Consider the following 22,497-nt stretch of genomic DNA (forward strand, 5'->3'; position numbering starts at 1 on the left):
CTATATAAATACTATATATTCATATGAAATACCAATCAAATGTATAATTTACAACCAAATATCCCATAAATATGTATGCTAATTTAAACCATAAAATATACGGAAATTACGGACCACCACGTTTTACAGATAATCGTTCAGCATACATATATATGTTTCACGACACAATTGTTACTTAAGTGTTTAGTGTTTACTAAGAATAAATGCACTAATAACGAAATTTATGTACTGTAACTTTTATTACTGATCTGTGAGTTTTTATTTCAGATGTATGTTTATGGATAGCCTATGCACGACCACCATTTGGGCTTAATACGCTCACTTTAATACTGCCTGAAGTGGAGGTCTATACCTCACTTAATCTCCCTAAATTCACGTTAAACTTCAGTAGTAGCGAGAGATACATTAGTAACTACAGTACTATACGATTTATTAGTCGGATTGCTCGGCTCAACTGTCCTTCTGAATTTGTTCCTCAGACTCTCTCTCAAAGTCTTACTCCTCCAGATCAAGACAATAGCGTTGAGAGAAGAGCTAATAAAAGGGAAGAGAGTGCTCGTTACGTAACACAGCTGTAAAACCACCTGATCAGTCCAATAGTCCCAATTAAAGGCCCAGGTAAGCACTATCCAGAGACTGTAAACTGTATTGCACACAGAGAATACAGTTGTGAGCAGTGCAATGGTGACTGTGATGTCCTGTTCCGCAGTCCCTGCCCCCGTCTTACTCAGCCCTCTCTTGCTAGCTCTCAGCTCTCTGTAGTTCACTACTAAGCACACTAGCGATATCAGCACTGCAATTATAAACGGAGCACAGGACGTTGCAAAAGTCACGTACTCAGGAACACTCACTACCGTCTTCTTGCCCTTGCCAGCGGTAATGGGGTTCAATGCCATGACTATATCCTTGACTGCGTAGTCTCCTACATACGGGAGGAACACATAGCGTACTTTAGTTGCGTAGAAATCCTCCTGATCCTGCCTGATCCGCACAGTGTCGTATAAGATTAGAGGGAGGAGGACAAGGAGGCATATGAGGACAGATACCCACAACGCTCTTCTGTTGATCAGGTAGAAGGGTCTGGTAATGTTGATGGTACGGACTACTATCAGTATCACGTTTACAAACACTGATACTCGCAATATCAGGGTCGTTATGGCAAATACTGCTGCCAGAAATACGACCATCTCCGGAGATTCTTCTTGATCTGTAGAGGGATAAAAGAGAGGTATGTTATTCATTGCGTAATCAAGATAACAGTATAGATAACAGTTTAAACGTGGCTAATTGTTGGTTATTAATGTTCTCCAGCAGCTCTAAACATTTCAACTAACCTGTAACTAGCAGTATCAACGCTACAAAATGAAGGATTGCAGTCAGAGACACCAGAAAGTCAGTACAGGATAGAGTTAGATAGAGTGAGGGAACTAGATCCTTTCTCTTTCTCCAGTAGAACAAAAAGATCTGACTGTTTGCTGCCAGTCCAAATAGTCCTGTGGAATCAATCATTTTGTCATTCATCTAGTACCAATGCGAACTTTTAGCATGCCTTGCTGCCTCTACTGGATAAACAGACAAATATCACATTTTGTGGTTATCTTAGAAGGATTTTTCCAATATTTCTTACCTACGACTAACGCAATCACAGCGATAGCAATTCCTGCTCCATCCTGCTCCTTAAACTTGTTGTAATTGTCAGTCCAATCTTCAGTGGGCTCTAACCAGCCGTCCTCCCACGCTTCAGTTGGGTCTGTTGGCCCCGAATCATCTGACATTTCTTACCTGCACGTGCTGGGGTAAAACAAGTGTTGAAATTGGGCTTTAGGTTTAAATGATAGCTGCCCTAGCTTAAGATAAACGTTTTTTGTAGGACTTTTTAAGTTTTTAGAGTTGGAGAGGAGGTGGTGTTATACAGAATGTCAGATGTAATTTCGCCTAATAAATGGATTAGTGCTATACCAAGAGAGGGGGGGGGGGTCAACCTCATTTTACCTCATGAGGCCAGCCAAAAAAGGCAAAATTGGGATGAGGTAAAATGAGGTAAATAAATCTAGTTTTCTAAGCCTTTTTTAGAGACAAAAAAGGTTTATTCAAGGTCATTATACTATAATTCGAGGCTGTGCATGGTCTCCCATGATATCTTATGGTTTATTAGGGGTGATGTGGTCCCTGGGAAGGGGCATTCCCAGTTTAACCTACTTACTCTCCAAACTTGGGGTAAAACAACTTCGCATTATAATTATTATTTATGAAAAGAAAATTGAACATTTCGATTTCCATGATCCATTAGGAAATTGTTAATAGGACTTGCTAAGTTTTGTAAAGGAATTAGCAATGACTTTAGTGTCACTTTGGCACACCCCTGCAGATTTTGTCGATTTCAGGTGCCGTCGGCACCATAAAAATTAAAAGCAAACATAAATTTTTTCCCGATCCATGACTCAAAGTGCCGAAGGCACAAAAGAGTCAAGGACAAGGGTTAGCGAACGAGGTTTTTTTTTGTATATGGTAGCTTTCGTCCGTACCTGCGAGCGTGCGAGTGTGCGACCGTACGTGCCTGCGAGCACTGTTATCGCCCACGTGACTACCTGCGCAAAGTTATTTTGCGCGAAAATCTGAATTAAACAATTGTTTGCGCGCGGTGCTGAAATGTTCAAGTAACGTACATTGTTAATTTCACCATGTACGCATCCCGCTAGGGACTAATTGATAGCATAGTATTATTATTTTGAGTTAGTATTACTATTTTGCACAGATCCGTGTCAGGTTGCATAAACAATAAACATATAATATGGTTACATAGAAATATACACGATTTTCAAATTAAATATGGAATTATATCAACTGGGCGGCGCTCGGCCTGTCACTCCGCCATATCTGCATGCTTATAAACAGTAAATACCAGGTGGTATGGAATATGATCAAATACTCAAACACGGATCGGGAAATTGAGCGGCCATCCACAAAAGAAAAGCGGCCGCATTTCTTGTTCCCCCTAAAATCGAACGCTTTCTGCGCAAAAAATTGACCTCAACAGAAAAAATTAAACATGGCTTCAAATCCAAATTTGAACCAGAGATTTTTCACTTCCTCTCGATAAACTTAATTTTCAACCCAAAATAAAGTCTCAAAGGGGTAAATTACTCAAGTCAGGATTGTAGGCAATGATTATTCCAAACCATACATTTTTGTAAATTCATTAAACTTTCAATTTAGCCTAAAACACCCTATTTCGAAAAATTTTTCCAGGGGGCTGCGCCCCCCTAGCCCCCGCCAATGTGGTCCGCCCCTTACCTGGACCCCGCTGGGGGCCGCGCCCCCAGACCCCTGCCAAAGCTTGCAGCTTCGCTCGCCGACAGCCCCCCCCCCCCCCAAAGAAAAATCCTGGCTACGTGCCTGAGCAAAATATAGGTTAAGGGCTTTTCAGATGATTTGGCTCCTCAACAGATACCGACGTACATAACGGTCAATATGTAGTTTAGGTTTACCTGGCCCGTAGGTTACGAATGTGCCCGAGGAGAAAAAAAAAGCAAACTTAAGAAAATTTCTCGGGAACTTAAAAGTTCACCTCAAAACGAAATCTGCACCTAGGCATATTTCAAAACTGGTTCCACTTGGAGGAAATTTCAGAAATGCTTTTATCAATCCAATTTTGGAAATTTTAGAATGTTTGAACTTTATACTTTGAAAATCTGCAATATTGGAGACATCAATCTACTCTATCATGCAAAAATAGCTCATTCTATCATCGACACTAAAACAATCCTCAAAAGTGTGCTCTACTTCATAACGTCTCTAGATTAGGCCTTTGCTTGAACTAAACCCAAATTTTGTGTGTTAGTATATGAGATTTCATTTTTACAGACTGATATAAAGCCCAATCAAGGAAAAAGAGCTAACATGGGGAAAATGTGGTTTAAAAAATTTTGTCACTCCGTAACAAAAAAGTGTCAAAAAGTTATCTATTCTCTTAACTACACGCCTATTGCATTCCATATTTTCTTAAGTATCTCAGTGACCTTACACTAAGATTTTCCAACATTTTCGATTGATAACATTATAATTTAAGAGGAGATATGATGAGCCAAACTTTGGTCACTCCGTAACGCTTTGTTACGGAGTGACAAATTCAAGGGACATTGTCACTCCGTAACGAATTTTTTTATTGACATTTCAAGATTTACAGTTGTTATTGATCTGGTTTGTAATATTGATGCCAGATTGCATAATACCTAGCTTGTCAGCTACACTGCTTGTGTATATTACAAAAGACGAGGACTAAGAGGGGAGAAAGCCAAATGTGCTAACTTTGGTTTGATAACTGAAGAAAACGACCACTGGGGATGTCACGTTCTGCCTGAACAAGCTCGTTAGCTGGAGAAAGTCGAAGAAATAATTCCTGGACAGATTAACTTGGTTAAGTTCTGGTCAGATGGATGTTCCTCTCAGTTTCGGTCACAGTACACCTTCTTCATGTTATCCAAGTTTCCTCCCCACTACGACCTGGAGTGGAATTTCTTCATGGCTAACCATGGTAAGGGTGCCTGCGACGTGGTGGGTGGAACTATTAAACATGCTGTCTTCAGAAAGATACTGTCCAATCAGGTTGTCATAAATACACCAAAGGAGTTTGCAACCTATGCTGACAGTCTTCTCAAGTCAATCAATGTCGTGTATGTTGGAGATCTAGCCTCAGGTATGGAAGAGGGGTGCAGAAGGAAAGCAAGACCAGTTCCAGGAACCTTGAAAGTGCACCACATTGTCCGTTCTTTCAAAGATAACAGCTGCATCCTTACCTTTAGGGACACGTCAGTTGATGGATCTTTGATAAAGAAGATAGAGTATGCCGATGAATCATCTGCTCAGACGACTTCAACAACAGTTATTGGAGAGGAGGAAACACCATCATCTTCTAACAGCTGTGAAACTTACAACATTGATCAATTCGTGATTGTTAACTGGGAGGGTGAACTTTACCCAGGAAAAGTTATTGGCAAGCCAGACAGCAGTAACCTTACCGTTAAGTGCCTTGTACCAGCTGGAAAACCTGGATCAATCTGAAAATGGCCTGACAAAGAGGGCGTCCATGATTACGAACTTAGTGACGTGAAAGGAGCTATTGGTATGCCGAAGCTTTTGCCGGGAACAGGGAGAAGAATAGAGTTTGAAGTACCTGAACTTGCTTATAAGTGGGGTGTAAAGGTTTGAATTTTCGTTAATCTGTGTACATTGTACAGTTTATAACTTTAAACAAATAAGCCCAGATTTTTAAACATTTCATTATGATATGTCACTCTGTAACAGATTCTTAACCGAGTAATATTTGTAGAAAGTTAAACCAATGAGACTGATTTTTATGCAGTTGTTTATATTTTTCAAACAGTGATTTAAATGTGCTGTATTTTAAGGGAAATTTACAGAGTTGTAAGCTCCAGGGTTGATTTTTATCACATGATCGTATTTTTATTCATAATTGTGATCAAGACTAATGAATTGTACCAGATTTGATTTATTTCACATCAATAAATTTGTGTGTCTACCTTGTTTAAGTGTTATCTATCTAATTTTGAAAAGAATTCTACTATTTAGAGCCAGGAACAGGATGAAAAATGATGAAAAATTCGAGTGGAATGAGAGACTGTTTGATGCGTCACTCCGTAACAGTCACTCCGTAACAATCCCCAAAATTTTTGAAGCCTCAAATTTTTTATTCCTTAGGCAATACACACTTTTTCTTGATTAATTATTGAAGGAAAATGTCTGAAAAGTGCCTGGAAGCCGTCAAAATGCAACTTTCAAGAATATCTGAGATAAAAATTAGGTCAGAATATGGGTGTACCAAAATCTGAAAATTTATCTAGTCACTCTGTAACGAAATTTCGACTTTTTATTACTCAAAAACGGATTGATTTCTCACTATTTTCTTTGGCAGATATGTAAATCGTAGGTTTGAAAAGCCTTAGAAACATAATTTAACCAATAATGAACCTGTTTTCTTGGACATTTTTCGGAAAAAATGGGTAAAATTGTCACACCGTAACATTCTATAGTTTTGAAATATGCCCACCTATGCTTTGGCAGTTGCCAATTTATGGGGATATTTACGCATTGCATGACATGGACCATTTAAATAATATCTTAGTTTGATATTGCGATTATCGAGTCACTCTGAAACAAATTGTGTCTAACTATACCAAATGTAAACAACAGTTGTGCATGGAACTAGATTGGATATCTACATGAATTTAGTCGAAATTGCATAGTGAAAGGTCATTTCATAATAAATTACTTATATAAACTCATACTTCATACAATTCTAAGTTCTTATGTACATGTTCAATGTTCATGATTCGCTGTAGAATAAAGGGCGGTTCACAAAACCACTTTTCGTTCAAATAATAAGATATCACCTCTAATTAGTTGCTCTATAGGATCAGGAACAACCAAACAATTTTTTGTGTCTACGGTTTCGTATAATACTGACTTGGGCCACGCCCATATTTTTAACAGGTAAAATTATCTAAATCGTCAATTTAGTCACGAAGGAGTTTGAAAGGAGTTCTAAATGTGTGCTCCTCTAATATAAACAGTAAGAAATGGTTAACTTTCGTCGAGGTCTCAGGTCTCTACAATGTCGGGAAGTTCCTGCAGGAATTTGCGCATTGTGCTGAAGCGCAAGATTCACTGCGCCAAAAGCGAAGGTCGTAGAGACATGAGACCTTGACTAAAGTTAACCATTTCATACCATTGCTATCAGAGTATGCCACTTTCAGAGTCCTGAACACACTCCTACAGCTCTTAATCGTCAATTATATGAATTTTACCTGTTTAAATATATCATCTTTAACTGATATCAATTTAGTTTAAAACACTGTTAGTTTTAAAAAAGAACTTATTACTTCACACCAAACTAACGCAAGATATGATAATATAAAAAAGGAAGGTTTTCCTTGGATTCCGAATTCAACTTTGATTATATCCTGGCACTGATTATCATTTCTCGATTGTTCTCCATTTTCCAATGCTGTCAGCAAGTTCCAATTTAGGTAGACTAGGTTTTCGAATCTTCATATTATGTTCAGAAGCAGGCCAGAAGGGGTTGTTACCAGAGGAATATAATCTTCTTGGAACAAGGAATTAATGAGGTCTTCATTTATTTCTTCATAACTCGTCACTGACAGTCCGGACAGGATGAGCATTGACGAGATTCACTGATTACTTCATAGCTCGTCATTGATAGGATCAGTATTAAATGAGGTCGAATGATTACTTCATAGCTCGTCACTAACTGGATCAGCATTTAAACATGACTATCAACTAACGAGGTCTAGTGATCTCTTGCTGATACGTCAAAACAAGATCAGTAAATAGCTATAAATATCGAAAAAAATTAGCTTAGAAATTACATAGTACAAATGCCTTCTTCACAATTAACTCTTTGGCCTCATCTTTTTAAATCACTCATTCCCTCTGAAACAAGATTTAAATGCTTAGGACTAGGAGGAACTTAGTTAACTTCTTGTATAATTCGGTAAGAGGAAAATTCCTTAGTAAGCTAACATTCTTTTGTAGGATGTTACCACTTATCATATCTGTTATCCAGCATAATCCCACAACTAGACCCTCTTTAAATATCTAGGATCCTACATCGCTTCAACCAGCAAAGACATCAATGTCAGGAAAGGCCTTGCATGGAAAGCACTTGAAAGTCTAGATGTTTTTTGGAAATCTGACATGTCTAGAAAGATCAAAACTAAAATTTTCAGAACTGCAGTCGAGCCTGTTCTTTTATATGGCGCAGAAACATGGACTTTGAAGAAAGCTGACACTAAAGCACTAGACGGTGTTTACACACGAATGCTACGAAGGGTCTTTGGTATCTCATGGAAATCCCACACACCTAATCCCGTCCTCTACGGAAATATCCCATCGGTGACTGATACCATGAAAACACGAAGACTTCGTTTTGCAGGGCATGTCTACCGTCTACAGGACCAACCTGCTCAGCAACTCCTTTTCTGGCAACCATCTTACGGCCAAAGGTATCGAGGACGACCACACAAGACCTTTCCGGACGTCCTTCAAGAAGATACTGGTTTAGAGCCCCACATGATACGTCTGCTCATGAGTGATAGAGATAAATGGAGACATGCGTTGAGACGAAACTCGTTCCAGATTTCATCTGGACCGACCTAGGCAGGCAGGCAGACCCTCTTATTCTTGAGTCTTGACAATGACAGCAGCAATGTACACTATTTTGATGGTCCAGGTCTCCAAGAAAACCTTCCTCTTTATATTCTCATATTGTGTGTTAGTTTGGTGTGAAGTATTATTATTATTTTTAAACTAACAGTGTTAAACTAAATTGATATCAGTAAAAGATGATATATTTTAACAGGTAAAATTCATACAATTGACGATTAAGAGATATGGGAGTGTGTTCAGGACTCTGAAAGTGGCATACTCTTATAGCAATGGTATGAAATGGTTAACTTTAGTAAAGGTCTCATGTCTCTACGACCTTCGCTTTTGGCGCTGTGAATCTTGCGCTTCAAGCGCAACGCGCAAATTCCTGCAGGAACTTTCCGACATTGTAGAGACCTGAGACCTCGATTAAAGTTAACCATTTCCTACTGTTTATATTAGAGGAGCACACATTTAGAACTCCTTCCATACTCCTTCGTGACTAAATTGACGATTTAGAGAATTTTACCTGTTAAAAATTTCTGCCGAAATTTACCTCATTTTACCTCATGAGGCCAGCCAAAATAGGCAAAATTGGGATGAGGTAAAATGAGGTAAAATGAGGTTGACCCCCCCCCCCCCCCCCCCCCCCCCCCCCCCCCCCCCCCCCCCCCCAAGAGAACTATTCAGCAAACTAATTAATGTTAATGGTTGTATATGTAATGATATATTATAATAGTACGTGATAGCTTATCATTAAAATGTATATAATACAATTATATAATTCTTGAAAGAAAAAAACTAAACAGAAAACAACTAAACAGCGGATAAATGCCCTAACAGTGGGCATCACGAAAGGCTAAATCACACAAAAGCTGCTGTAGAGTGTAGTGGGTCAGACACACTGTTCATTAGTTGGAGGTACACTGTACACCATCACATTCCAGCTTATTCATTCCATGCGGTAGACGCACCTTATTTAATATCGAATTTAAAACAGATCAGTGTGACTTCCCGTGTTCAATAAGCACTTCTATGATCAATGGACTAAGGAAGGAGTATAGTGTTATCTGAGATGCAGTTTTTACCTCAGAAAATAGTAAACTCTCAAATAGATCTGACCTTTGGTTTAAGATAGCTAAAAAGTAACAATACAAGACTTCATTATTTTTGATCATAGTAAAATGATTGGTTTCGTTAAAAGCATCGTAAAAATTATTTGGACGCAACAATAAGTCACAACTCATATTATGATAACTACCTACTGATGTAGTGTTAAATGAGACTGGGAACTGGGGATTAGGGAAGGCGACTGTCTGAAAGTTGTCACATTCGCACACTGCCCTTGTTATAAAAGAGGGCTCAAGACCTAAGTGGGTGCGGCACTGTGAGCCTCATGGTAGTGGTACTGGTACATTGTATGAAATTAAAGTGTATTTCCTTACCTGGGGACCTCGAGTCTTGTTCTTTAATGGAATATCCGGCGGTGATCTCCAGTAATATATCTCATGAGGCGTGGAGTAAAGGCTAGAATACACAGGTAGAAAGTACCGCTACAAATTGCTTAAATTAGAAGTGTGAACTACGTGTGTGTTTATGTGAACAAAATATAGAGTGTGTTAACAATTTTCTAATTATCCGATCAAATAAGTATGGTACTTATTTATCATGTAATTAGTAACGTGTCACGTACAAGTTAGATAAACTTTCAATGAATAAACAAGCTGACACAGTTCCATGTTTCTCTATTTTTAATACTACAACGTAACACGAGAGGGGACCAGTATTGCGAAAAGTTGGCCTAATTGTTAGAAACCAACAGATGCTGAACTTGGGATCCAATTGGGGCTGGATTCCTTTGTTTTCCTTTTTAAACTCAGCCCTAATTGTGAATGTTAGTAACCAACAGATGCTTAATCATCAAAATATAAAAAGAGACTTCGGAAAATTTTTGAAGAGGAGTTTTTCTGCCGTCCCCGCAGTCACACGTGTAATCTTACCCGCGCAGTCACACGTGTAATCTTACCTGCGCAGTCACACGTGTAAGCTTCCTGCGCAGCTGCATATGTGTCGTAGTCCAACATACCATGTAACAATAAAGTAACATACCATATATAGTCTAACATACCATGTAACAATAAAGTAACATACCATATATAGTCTAACATACCATGTAACAATAAAGTAACATACCATATAGTCTAACATACCATGTAACAATAAAGTAACATACCATATAGTCCAACATACCATGTAACAATAAAGTAACATACCATATAGTCCAACATACCATGTTACAATAAAGTAACATACCATGTAGTCTAACATACCATAGGCGGAAGAGAGGGAATGTGAGCGGGGTGGCTAGCAGCTATCTCCTTAGCTCTACTAGTCACATCAACCACAGTGTAGTTATCCAGTAGGAGGACAGTATCCGCTACATCCAGATAGTCTCCAGCCCCTCCCACCACCAATATACTGCTTACTCCCATCCTGGGGTAAACACTTGTTATCTTACACGACACACGTGCAGCTGCGCAGGTAATATTACACGTGTGACTGCGCAGGTAAGATTACACGTGTGACTGCGCGGGTAAGATTACACGTGTGACTGCGGGGACAGCAGAAAAACTCCTCTTCAAAAATCTTCCGAAGTCTCTTTTTATATTTTGATGATTAAGGATCTGTTGGTTACTAACATTCACAATTAGGGCTGAGTTTAAAAAGGAAAACAAAGGAATCCAGCCCCAATTGGATCCCAAGTTCAGCATCTGTTGGTTTCTAACAATTAGGCCAACTTTTCGCAATACTGGTCCCCTCTCGTGTTACGTTGTAGTATTAAAAATAGAGAAACATGGAACTCTGTCAGCTTGTTTATTCATTGAAAGTTTATCTAACTTGTACGTGACACGTTACTAATTACATGATAAATAAGTACCATAATTATTTGATCGGATAATTAGAAAATTGTTAACATACTCTATATTTTGTTCACATAAACACACACGTAGTTGACACTTCTAATTCAAGCAATTTGTAGCGGTACCTTCTACCTGTGTATTCTAGCTTTTACTCCACGCCTCATGAGATATATTACTGGAGATCACCGCCGGATATTCCATTAAAGAACAAGACTCGAGGTCCCCAGGTAAGGAAATACACTTTAATTTCATACAATGTACCAGTACCACTACCATGAGGCTCACAGTGCCACACCCACTTAGGTCTTGAGCCCTCTTTTATAACAAGGGCAGTGTGCGAATGTGACAACTTTCAGACAGTCGCCTTCCCTAATCCCCAGTTCCCAGTCTCATTTAACACTACATCAGTAGGTAGTTATCATAATATGAGTTGTGACTTATTGTTGCGTCCAAATAATTTTTACGATGCTTTTAACGAAACCAATCATTTTACTATGATCAAAAATAATGAAGTCTTGTATTGTTTCTTTTTAGCTATCTTAAACCAAAGGTCAGATCTATTTGAGAGTTTACTATTTTCTGAGTTAAAAACTGCATCTCAGATAACACTACTCCTTCCTTAGTCCATTGATCATAGAAGTGCTTATAGTACACGGGAAGTCACACTGATCTGTTTTAAATTCGATATTAAATAAGGTGCGTCTACCGCATGGAATGAATAAGCTGGAATGTGATGGTGTACAGTGTACCTCCAACTAATGAACAGCGTGTCTGACCCACTAGAGCAGCTTTTGTGTGATTTAGCCTTTCGTGATGCCCACTGTTCGTGCATTTATCCGCTGTTGTTTTCTTTCAAGAATTTAATTGTATTATATAAATTTTAATGATAAGCTATCACGTACTATTATAATATATCATTACATATACAACCATTAACATTAATTAGTTTGCTGAACAGTTCTCTTGGTATAGCACTAATCCATTTATTAGGCGAAATTACATCTGACATTCTGTATTTAAACACCGCCTCCTCTCCAACTCTAAAAAGTCCTACAAAAAACGTTTATCTTAAGCTAGGGCAGCTATCATTTAAACCTAAAGCCCAATTTCAACACTTGTTTTACCCCAGCACGTGCAGGTAAGAAATGTCAGATGATTCGGGGCCAACAGACCCAACTGAAGCGTGGGAGGACGGCTGGTTAGAGCCCACTGAAGATTGGACTGACAATTACAACAAGTTCAAGGAGCAGGATGGAGCAGGAATTGCTATCGCTGTGATTGCGTTAGTCGTAGGTAAGAAATATTGGAAAAATCCTTCTAAGATAACCACAAAATGTGATATTTGTCTGTTTATCCAGTAGAGGCAGCAAGGCATGCTAAAAGTTCGCATTGGTACTAGATGAATGACAAAATGATTGATTCCACAGGACTATTTGGACTGGCAGCAAACAGTCAGATCTTTTTGTTCTACTGGAGAAAGAGAAAGGATCTAGTTCCCTCACTCTATCTTACTCTATCCTGTACTGACTTTCTGGTGTCTCTGACTGCAATCCTTCATTTTATAGCGTTGATACTGCTAGTTACAGGTTAGTTGAAATGTTTAGAGCTGCTGGAGAACATTAATAACCAACAATTAGCCACGTTTAAACTGTTATCTATACTGTTATCTTGATTACGCAATGAATAACATACCTCTCTTTTATCCCTCTACAGATCAAGAAGAATCTCCGGAGATAGTCGTATTTCTGGCAGCAGTATTTGCCATAACGACCCTGATATTGCGAGTATCAGTGTTTGTAAACGTGATACTGATAGTAGTCCGTACCATCAACATTACCAGACCCTTCTACCTGATCAACAGAAGAGCGTTGTGGGTATCTGTCCTCATATGCCTCCTTGTCCTCCTCCCTCTAATCTTATACGACACTGTGCGGATCAGGCAGGATCAGGAGGATTTCTACGCAACTAAAGTACGCTATGTGTTCCTCCCGTATGTAGGAGACTACGCAGTCAAGGATATAGTCATGGCATTGAACCCCATTACCGCTGGAAAGGGCAAGAAGACGGTAGTGAGTGTTCCTGAGTACGTGACTTTTGCAACGTCCTGTGCTCCGTTTATAATTGCAGTGCTGATATCGCTAGTGTGCTTAGTAGTGAACTACAGAGAGCTGAGAGCTAGCAAGAGAGGGCTGAGTAAGACGGGGGCAGGGACTGCGGAACAGGACATCACAGTCACCATTGCACTGCTCACAACTGTATTCTCTGTGTGCAATACAGTTTACAGTCTCTGGATAGTGCTTACCTGGGCCTTTAATTGGGACTATTGGACTGATCAGGTGGTTTTACAGCTGTGTTACGTAACGAGCACTCTCTTCCCTTTTATCAGCTCTTCTCTCAACGCTATTGTCTTGATCTGGAGGAGTAAGACTTTGAGAGAGAGTCTGAGGAACAAATTCAGGAGGACAGTTGAGCCGAGCAATCCGACTAATAAATCTTATAGTACTGTAGTTACTAATGTATCTCTCGCTACTACTGAAGTTTAACGTGAATTTAGGGAGATTAAGTGAGGTATAGACCTCCACTTCAGGCAGTATTAAAGTGAGCGTATTAAGCCCAAATGGTGGTCGTGCATAGGCTATCCATAAACATACATCTGAAAAAAAAAACTCACAGATCAGTAATAAAAGTTATGTAGTACATAAATTTCGTTATTAGTGCATTTATTCTTAGTAAACACTAAACACTTAAGTAACAATTGTGTCGTGAAACATATATATGTATGCTGAACGATTATCTGTAAAACGTGGTGGTCCGTAATTTCCGTATATTTTATGGTTTAAATTAGCATACATATTTATGGGATATTTGGTTGTAAATTATACATTTGATTGGTATTTCATATGAATATATAGTATTTATATAGTATTTGCTTACTTGTCGTGCAATTCCCTAGCTCTGTAGAGATAAGGTTTGATAGGCTCCTTATCTGCACTCAGTAACATCTGCATCTTGTCATCTCTTATCATGAAGTTGGTGGCTGCAGTGTCCTCGTCAATCATCAGACAGTTTCCTCCTGGGAAAACGCACATTAGCAGCAGACAAATACACGCGACAAACCAGTTGGACACAGTGTAGAACATCTTAGTTGGCAATTTAGTTAGGCTTATTGTAGAACATTAGTTAGGCACAGTGTTTCGCAGCAAGGTATTTTATATCCCAGGGATTAGTTATCGCGCAACAGAAAAGCTTCTATTCAAAAATCCTCCAAGATGTTTCCATCTATTCTGATGATTTTCCGTTCATCAAAGCTTTCTTTGGTAATCAAACTTACAATAACTTAATTGTGTATTTTATCGTCCGCAGTGAACCGGACAAATATGTTAATAAAACGACAGCGGAGCTGGTTATGTTTAAATTATCACAGACCAAATTTATCTTCCTCAAGCAAGGTCAAAAGGAAATCGCATCACGTGCAGAATCGCGATTTTTCTCATTCTCCCCGACAAATCGCGATTTTTGACGTTTGCCGAGACAAACAGATCCTCGCGACAAATTGCGATTATTCCAGTTCTCTGAGGACCAAATTTGCGCATTCTCCTTTAAATCCTAGGGCCAAATATCACGTTATTTATAACTATATGGAACTAATCACATCCACAGCCTTCAGAATGTAGGTACGGACCGAAAAAGTATTTTCGGCTCATAATGCTCAGGGTAGCATGAAACATGAACAAAAGTAGTTTCCAGAAAAACTTTGAAAATAATTTCGATTAAGAAAATTGTTGGTCCGAGTCATTCTCGATAGGTAAAAGGAAAGTGCCTCAATATGTAAGTTACTCTCCTTGTTTCTATATAAAGATAACTTTTATAATAATTCTTACGTAGTAATTATAAGAATTTTCTATTATCACTAGAAGCCGCACAGACCTACTATCTGAACACAAACCACCTAGTAATTGTCATTACTGTAATCCTATGAACCAGTGCATCCCTAATTCATAATTCGTGTAACAACATCATGAAGAAGAGTCTGTTTAGATCTTAACACTTAAGATTATTAATATAGATGCTGCTGTTTTGCCTGACGGGCCTGTCGCTCCCTAATCTATCTATACTAACAAGCTAGTTAACGAATTTATGACATCTAACTTAGCTCTGCAAATACATTATCTTTCGCCGCAAATTCACCGCGATTTTGCCTAGTTTGACTTGTCGCGGCCTAAATAATCGCGATTTTCTTTTGTCCTTGTAATACAGACTCAGTAGATAAAGCTTTCCAAGCTATAAATTTGTTTATCCTCGATTAGTTCGCTTATAATTAGGTTGTCAGTTCTTGGTATTAGTAAAACTACAAATTCGGGTCCGGGTCTCGGAAAATGGTAAAAATAAGTAGAAAATAATTTTGTTGTGTTAATGGAAAAAAATTGTCTTTTCTCTTTTTTGTTGTTGTACTTTTCGGGTTTTTTCAGTTTTTAACGTTTTATGATAACAATGATAATAAGTAATTAATGCGTAATACAATTTTCTCTTCGTCGTCAGTGTTGAGATTTTTGCAGGGAGCATCTTTTTTTGAGGTTTGTATTAACCTACAAGGCTGGTCAATCAGTTTTGATCTTCTTTAGGTGAACTTATTTTCCTCCTCTGGAGACCTCTTCATATTCTGGTCATGTGGTTCATGTTCATGAATGGTATGAAGTGTTGGTTAGTTCCGCTGAACAGATCGTCGAAGTCTGCCCAGGAAGCCTCGGATGGCCTCAGCCGTTCCATGGTCTCAAGTACAAAAGTCTTCAGTGTCTTTGAGGAAGCAGTGGAGCTGTCTCCGAGCGAGGTCCGACTATCGAGTGCGTACGCCGCTCTTCGATAGCTCAATTTTCCTATGAAGGTGTTCCTCGCTTTCGTTCGGAAGCTTTTCTTTCGTTTCCCATTGGGTAGGATATTGAAAGCAGGCTTAGCTTCAGATTCTCTGGGAATCTGTCCAGTTGACATCAGTCTCATCTACAACATACCCTGGGAGACCAAAGGAATTATTTCTTTTCTCGTGACAGGTTGAGCCAGGAGATAAGGCAGAAACAAAGAATTCTGGTTCGATATTGATGCTCTCCACTTCTGTCATCTCGTAGCGAGATCTTTTGTTGAACATATAGAGGAAACCATTTTGTACGATTTTAAATTGTTTCACAAACGTTCGGATATGAAAATAACGGAATTGCACTTGTTATAAGCATATCTATAACCCATTCATATGTATAACCCATTCAATTCCACGTAACGTACGACCGCACGCGCGAACTGTGCCACGCGCGTACGTGCATGCATGCATGCGCGCGCGCTTTTAATTGAACGCGCTGCGCTACAGCCTTTACAGAAAATGAATTCGGTGATGCGCGTTCCATCCAGTTCTTTGGCGATCGTACTTTTCCCCGGGAAAGGTAAGAATTGACAAGTTTAAAGTCAGAAAAACAAACCTAGTTCAAGATATTCCATGATAGCAGCTGCTTGAGAGGTACTGCCGCTTGCATCACAACTGTAAAACTTAGAAGTGTCCTTTTTCTGAGGCAAGTTGTTTATAAAGTTGGAGATGTCGACCCCTGTTATTTGCCGCCCATCCTCAGCTCTTATCTTGGTAGCCGAGGGTGTTGTCACAAGGTACTCTCTGCCGTCACCAGGTATCTTGGAGTATATTCCCAGCTGTAATTGGTAAAATTAGTGAGTTACCAGCATATTTAGCAAATTGCTGCCCATGGATTATTGCAGTTATTTCACGAGGCGCAGCCGAGTGCAATAACTGGTGTAATCGTATTATACATGCAGTTAGATTCGCGTATAACTCCACGATTCTGGTAGAGTTTTTGTTGGTTTTTACTCCTCCAGAGTTCAGACTAAATGAAACTTGAGATTGGACACAGGAGTCAGGACAGGGAGTGCGATTACAAAACTGATCGCACTGATTTTCTGAAAGTACTATACTGTATGATGTCATATTTAGCAAATTGCTGCCCATACACTAACATTAGTTGCAAGAAAGTTACAATATAGCTCAATAATATAGTGTCAATAAAGAGCCACACGCTGGGGCTACGGTGGCGGGGTGACCGTTATCCGTCGAAATGTTAGGTTCACGATGACTGCTCTGAGACTTTATGAGGCTTAGTGTGCCCAGTCGTTGTTTTATATTTTGTTACAGGAGTTGATTGTTTGTTGTCAAGTTGTGCATTTGTATTAAGTTTTAACAGGTGGATGGAAATATCGTCCCGAAAATCAAATCGACCTGATATTGGACAACTGAGCGTTTTAGAGCAATTGAAGAGAGCTAATACATACTAATAGTACTTCTGTAATTTTTAAGACGATGCCGTAGAGTATACTCACAAACAAATAAAACAGTTATTTAAAGATAAACTGTGTTGTATTAATATATCACAGTATCTTTCAGAAAATCAGTGCGATTAGCTTTTTAATCGCAAACAATATGTTTTCGGTTTCTCTCAAAACAGTGTGATTAGTTTTGTAATCACACTCCCTGAAAAAAAAACGGAAAAAAAAACGGTGCGATTATGAAAAATATAAGTGGCCGTCAAATAGGTAAAAAGTGGAGTTATTACAATAAGCACCTTTAAAGCTGAGAGTAAAGTTGTTTTACCATGGAAACCACCACCAGCAATTAGAGTAACCCCAGGTTTTATTCCCATTCCAGTGATGCTCCCTTTGTTAGGGCATTTGAGCTGAAACGCAGTCATTACCTTTAAATGGTAAACTAATTAGTAATTCATCAATATTAAGTTATCATCCTTTATTAAACACTTCATAGTAAGTCACTAACTTTAAGATAAGGAGGAGAATGTATTAACTAAAGTAACTAACAGTAACTTTAAGAGAAGGAGGAGACTGAAAGGAGACAACACCTCTGCCACTATGAGGAGTGTCAAGGTGACCAGCAGAGCGCGGCAGAATTGCACCGTCCGGTACGAAGGCAATGAGTTGAGCAGCGCTCAGTTGCTTGCGGAGGGCTTCCTGGTCCTCGTAACTCTCCACCCAATTCTGTAATTCTGTTTTGTCTGTTGACTCTCCACAGCAAGCCCTGATTACCATTTTGTGAGACCACGATAGCAGTTGATTAGGGTTATTATACAATCTAAGTTATAAGCAACTTGATTAAAAGAAACTTAAATTTCCCGCGGTTAGGTACAATATCGCAACATGGTACGTTAGAAGATTGATAAGATAAGAAACATGATAAACGGTAAACCTAATGACAATATTGTGCACAGTGTTTGTACAGATATCAGCAGCCCAGTGTCCGCAGATATTCCTCCCTTTAGCCGGGAGTCCAACACAGAACCTGAGCAGAATGTTCTCTTCCTTTACCTGTAGTCGTTATTCTTGTTTTCATCTTGTCAGACGACAGACATCCGCTATAAACCTATAGTGACCATTACGGTACCGCAGTTCCATGAGGTATATAATGTATTATTCATAAATTAAGCATTTTTAAAGCTACATTATAATCGATTTATAAGAACTGTGGCGCTTAGTTCACAATTGTATTATTAATTTCGTTAGATCAAAAGAACTGTTAGATAAATTAAATAACGCAAAATAATAAATTGTGCATTGTTTGGTGAGTAGTAACCTCGACTGATGTTCGTAATAACATGTTTTGAGAGGGGTGTTCTATCCTCAGCTCTCCACCCTTGCCATCATGCCACGAACCCCCTGAAATTGTTGAGTCTTAGTTGATTCTTAGTTTAGTCTTAACTCTTAGTTTAGTCTTAGTTTAGTTTTTAGTTTAATCTTAGTTTAGTCTTAGTTTAGCCTTAACTCTTAGTTTAGTCTTAATTCTTAACTTAGTCTTAGTTTAGTCTTAGTTTAGTCCAGTCTTAGTTTAGTCTTAACTTAGTCTTAGTTTAATCTTAGTTTAGTCTAGTGTGAAATGATAGATCAACCTTGACAATGACTAACAGACCAAGTGGTACCATCAGCAGTGTACATTTTTGAGAAGAACTAATGTGAATTTTGAGAAGAACTAAGTATGAATGTACACTGTTTGTTTGATAATACAACATACTATTGTTCTCAAGACTCATTCTTCAAATGATGCATACCGCATTAGAGCTAGTCTTTCCCAGTGTTTGTTGTGCCTTTGTTGTAAAAAATAGCTGCAGCTTCTTATTTTAATAATTACTCACAAATTTGTTCGCCCTGGTGGCTCAATAGTGCTTTTGACCTCTAACATCTTTACCGTTCAAATTTTACCAATAAGATAGATAATTGTTAATCCGGTAGATTAATCTTTACCAGCCCATAGTATTTGTTAAAAGTTGAGTCTAGTTGAATTACACCACTCCCTATCTTAACCAGGATGAGTTCAGAGAACCAAGATCAGAGAACCAAGATCTTGCAAGATGAGAAGAGAAAGTTAAGAGAAGATTTTGATAAAGAGGCTGAAGAAATTGAGCTAGATATAAATGAAGCAATGGACGGCTCAACATGTGGGTGGGGCACTTTACTCTACACAATTGGAACATTCTTCTTCTGTGCGCTGGAGGGTGCAGAGATAGTCCTCCTCACAATAATAGGACCAATACTGAGGTGTGAATGGAACCTCTCCTCTGCCGCTCTATCAGGTCTCCAGATCAGCACTATGATCACCATGCTGATAACACCACTGGTAACCTCCACATTTGGAGACAGATTCGGGAGAAAACGCATATCTCTGATCTCAGCTGTCGGAGTCACAGCAGCGGCGATATTGTGCGCCTTCGTGCAGAACTACTGGCAGTTTATAGTCCTTCGCTTGATAACAGGAGTGTTTGTTGGTCTGGGCACCGGGCCAACTGTAACTCTGAGTGGAGAGGTTACACCCAATAAATTCCGTGCTCTTGCTTTCTCTGGCCTCTCCTTACCTTGGGGTACAGGAGCTTCAGTTACTGGAGGTATGGCTTACTTGATTCTGAATGACTTTGGGTGGAGAGGTCTGGTAATTTGCACTTCTCTTGCCTTCTCTCCGTGCATTGTGTTTTTTGCTGTGATCAGGGAGTCAGCAAGGTTCCAGTATTACAGGGGTAACGTGACTGAGGCTGAGATCACTATTAGGAAAATTTACAAGATGAATGGTAAAGGGGATGTGAAATTCAGACTGAAGAGAGCTCCACCAGTGGAAGAGCAAGATAGAAACATTAGCTGCAGCATGGTCTACAGATTGCTCCAGCAAACTGAAAACATTTCCAACTCCGCGTTACTTTTACTCTCAGGCTTGACAAGCGTGTTCTCATATTATATAAGTACCTACACGATGCCCAGAGTTTTAAATGAGGGGTATTGCACTGGAGCACTTGTTCCAGCTGAAAGAACATGTTTATTTGACAATGCTACACTGTTTGATATTAGTATAGTCAGCTTATCAGAGCCCCTGGGTGTTATCCTCATGCTTCTTGCCATTGAAAAGTTTGGGAGAATAAAACCAGCAATTGGAGTGGGCTTGTTGGCAGTTCTGCTCCCAACGACACTATATTTCTGTGTTAATAGGTCCTGGTTGTTCTGGTTCCTCCTGTTACAGCGCATGGCTATAGCTGCAGCAGCATTGTTGTCTCCTATTTTGATCGCTGAATATTCACCAACTGTTATCAGATCGTTTATGATAAGTGTTTTAGTTACAGCGAACAGAACTGGGGGGATAATAGGTATCTTGTGTTCAGAGTTCTTGTTTAATGAGGGTGTGAGACTGGTATTTGTTGCCATACAGGCCACAAATCTCTTGTTTGTGTTTTGTTTAATGGGACTCAAGAGAGAAACTGTTGGTGTAGAACTCACTTGATAAAATAGAACTGAGCTTAAATCTTACTGCAGCAACTTTTTAGATTCGATTATTAGAAGTATGTATAATGTATATTTTCACTTATCAGTAGTCGATGCCTAGACAGGATTATTTTAATTAAAAATGTAAAATTTTGATTTATTCAGCAAAATCAATCATTTCAGATAGCTGTTAGAATGATATAATCATGAGTCATGACCCTAAATTACTGCTCATGATAGCCTTGCAAAGTAAGTAAACTGTAAAGTAAACAAAATTTAAAGATGAGAAATACCAGTTGCAGTTATTCATAACTTGTGAATTCTGTTTACAGGTGACAAAAACAAACCAGTATTATAGTGACTATAATTTATAGTGTCACTTACGTGCTTTGTAGTCAGCCTTCTGATCAGATATAGCACCCACAGTCCTGCGACAAATGTAGTCAGCAAGGGCAACTGTGCGAGTACTGTTTGACCATGACCAATCTGGGAACCTACTCTGAAATATTGTGCAAATATTACACTAGATATATATATTATATACCTGCATTATAATTACACAAACCTGCCACTTGATTTAAGAGCTAAATCATAAATGGGTGGATAAACTGAAAAATTGAGAATGGGCCATGTCTTACATCTTACATTTTGGAGGGGAAGAGTGACACATATTCTAGAGGGAGAGGCGTATGGATCTCCTTGCACATGATCGAACTTAAGACTGAAGATCCTTTCAAAATCAAAGGTAAACCCTGAAAATAATATGTTATTGTTATTATGCCTCCTTGGATGATAATGTTTCGGTGATACATATCTATATTGATTCTAACAAGAGCTCAAGTAACCTGGAGAAAGAAGCTCAAGTCATAAAATAATCTTTAATAGTTATCTTTAATTACCGTAGAGATCCTTGTAAAAGTTGTAGGGTTTTCTATCCAAATCCAACAGTATGTATTTTAACTCTTGTCTGTTGGAGAATTTGTTTTCTCTTTTGTTAGGATGAGCATGATTATCTTTGTCATCTCCACATTCATCCCTTGGGATAAGATTGGGGTGAAGTTAGTGAAAATGTCAGAAACTGTCAGAAACTGCTTATCGGAAATTATTATATTTTAGTTTCGAAGCACACTCAAACCGTGATATACTAACATAAGATTTTTTGTATACACATTACACTGGTTCCAATCAAATGACACAAAATCAGATAGATTTTCTGTCAGAATCATGATAAAAACAAAACCTGCAATGATGTGAGTTGTTAGATCGTTGACCACGTCCCCCTCGGCTTCCTCTACCATATCTGTTCTTGTAATACTCTCCTCTGCCCATAATAACTAAAATGACAAGAACCGATAATAATTTAATCATGAGGTGCATAACTATCGTGGGTTATGAAGAGAAACTCAATCAAACAAAATTGCGATTTAATTTTATGCCATAATATATATTTATAACAAAACTGGAATAAAAACAATCCAATATAATATTCAAAGCTAACTTATGTAGATATAGGTTGACAAGGCAAATGGGGTGTGCACTTTTACATTTCACATTGACGATATTACAATGTGATTTCGTTTGAATGTTGATTGAATTG

At 38.7% G+C, this 22,497-nt stretch overlaps 2 protein-coding genes across 2 annotated transcripts; both read right to left on the reverse strand.

Annotated features, from left to right (window-relative positions):
• Positions 1-7: 7 nt before the first annotated feature.
• LOC134811313 (uncharacterized) lies at positions 8-1,778 on the reverse strand. Its single transcript, XM_063818090.1, has 3 exons — positions 1,628-1,778; positions 1,335-1,493; positions 8-1,207 (listed from the first exon to the last, which is right to left on the reverse strand). Exons 1-3 carry the CDS (start codon positions 1,773-1,775, stop codon positions 378-380), a joined length of 1,137 nt encoding a protein of 378 aa, XP_063674160.1. The 5' UTR covers positions 1,776-1,778; the 3' UTR covers positions 8-377.
• Positions 1,779-5,781: 4,003 nt separating this feature from the next.
• LOC134826784 (uncharacterized) lies at positions 5,782-22,229 on the reverse strand. The gene is made up of 12 exons (XM_063839281.1): positions 22,141-22,229; positions 21,800-21,936; positions 21,546-21,652; positions 21,285-21,399; positions 18,736-18,818; positions 18,352-18,470; positions 17,967-18,183; positions 17,717-17,827; positions 16,571-16,793; positions 14,040-14,178; positions 10,515-10,677; positions 5,782-5,805 (listed from the first exon to the last, which is right to left on the reverse strand). The coding sequence occupies exons 1-12, from the start codon at positions 22,227-22,229 to the stop codon at positions 5,782-5,784; spliced, it is 1,527 nt and encodes a 508-aa protein (XP_063695351.1).
• Positions 22,230-22,497: the final 268 nt, after the last annotated feature.

Source organism: Bolinopsis microptera, chromosome 2 (genome assembly GCF_026151205.1).
Source record: "Bolinopsis microptera isolate Bmic1 chromosome 2, MBARI_Bmic_1.0, whole genome shotgun sequence".
In the NCBI taxonomy this organism is placed as follows: domain Eukaryota; kingdom Metazoa; phylum Ctenophora; class Tentaculata; order Lobata; family Bolinopsidae; genus Bolinopsis; species Bolinopsis microptera.

Bases quoted from the DNA above. Each gene is read 5' to 3' on its own strand.
- LOC134811313 (XM_063818090.1), bottom strand. From the start codon at position 1,775: ATGTCAGATGATTCGGGGCCAACAGACCCAACTGAAGCGTGGGAGGAC. The intron at 1,494-1,627 runs GTAAGAAATATT...TTGATTCCACAG, and splicing joins TGTGATTGCGTTAGTCGTAG to GACTATTTGGACTGGCAGCA. The intron at 1,208-1,334 runs GTTAGTTGAAAT...ATCCCTCTACAG, and splicing joins GTTGATACTGCTAGTTACAG to ATCAAGAAGAATCTCCGGAG.
- LOC134826784 (XM_063839281.1), bottom strand. From the start codon at position 22,229: ATGGGCAGAGGAGAGTATTACAAGAACAGATATGGTAGAGGAAGCCGA. The intron at 21,937-22,140 runs GTTTTGTTTTTA...TCTTATCCCAAG, and splicing joins AACAACTCACATCATTGCAG to GGATGAATGTGGAGATGACA. The intron at 18,471-18,735 runs GTTACTACTCAC...TAACGACTACAG, and splicing joins TATTACGAACATCAGTCGAG to GTAAAGGAAGAGAACATTCT.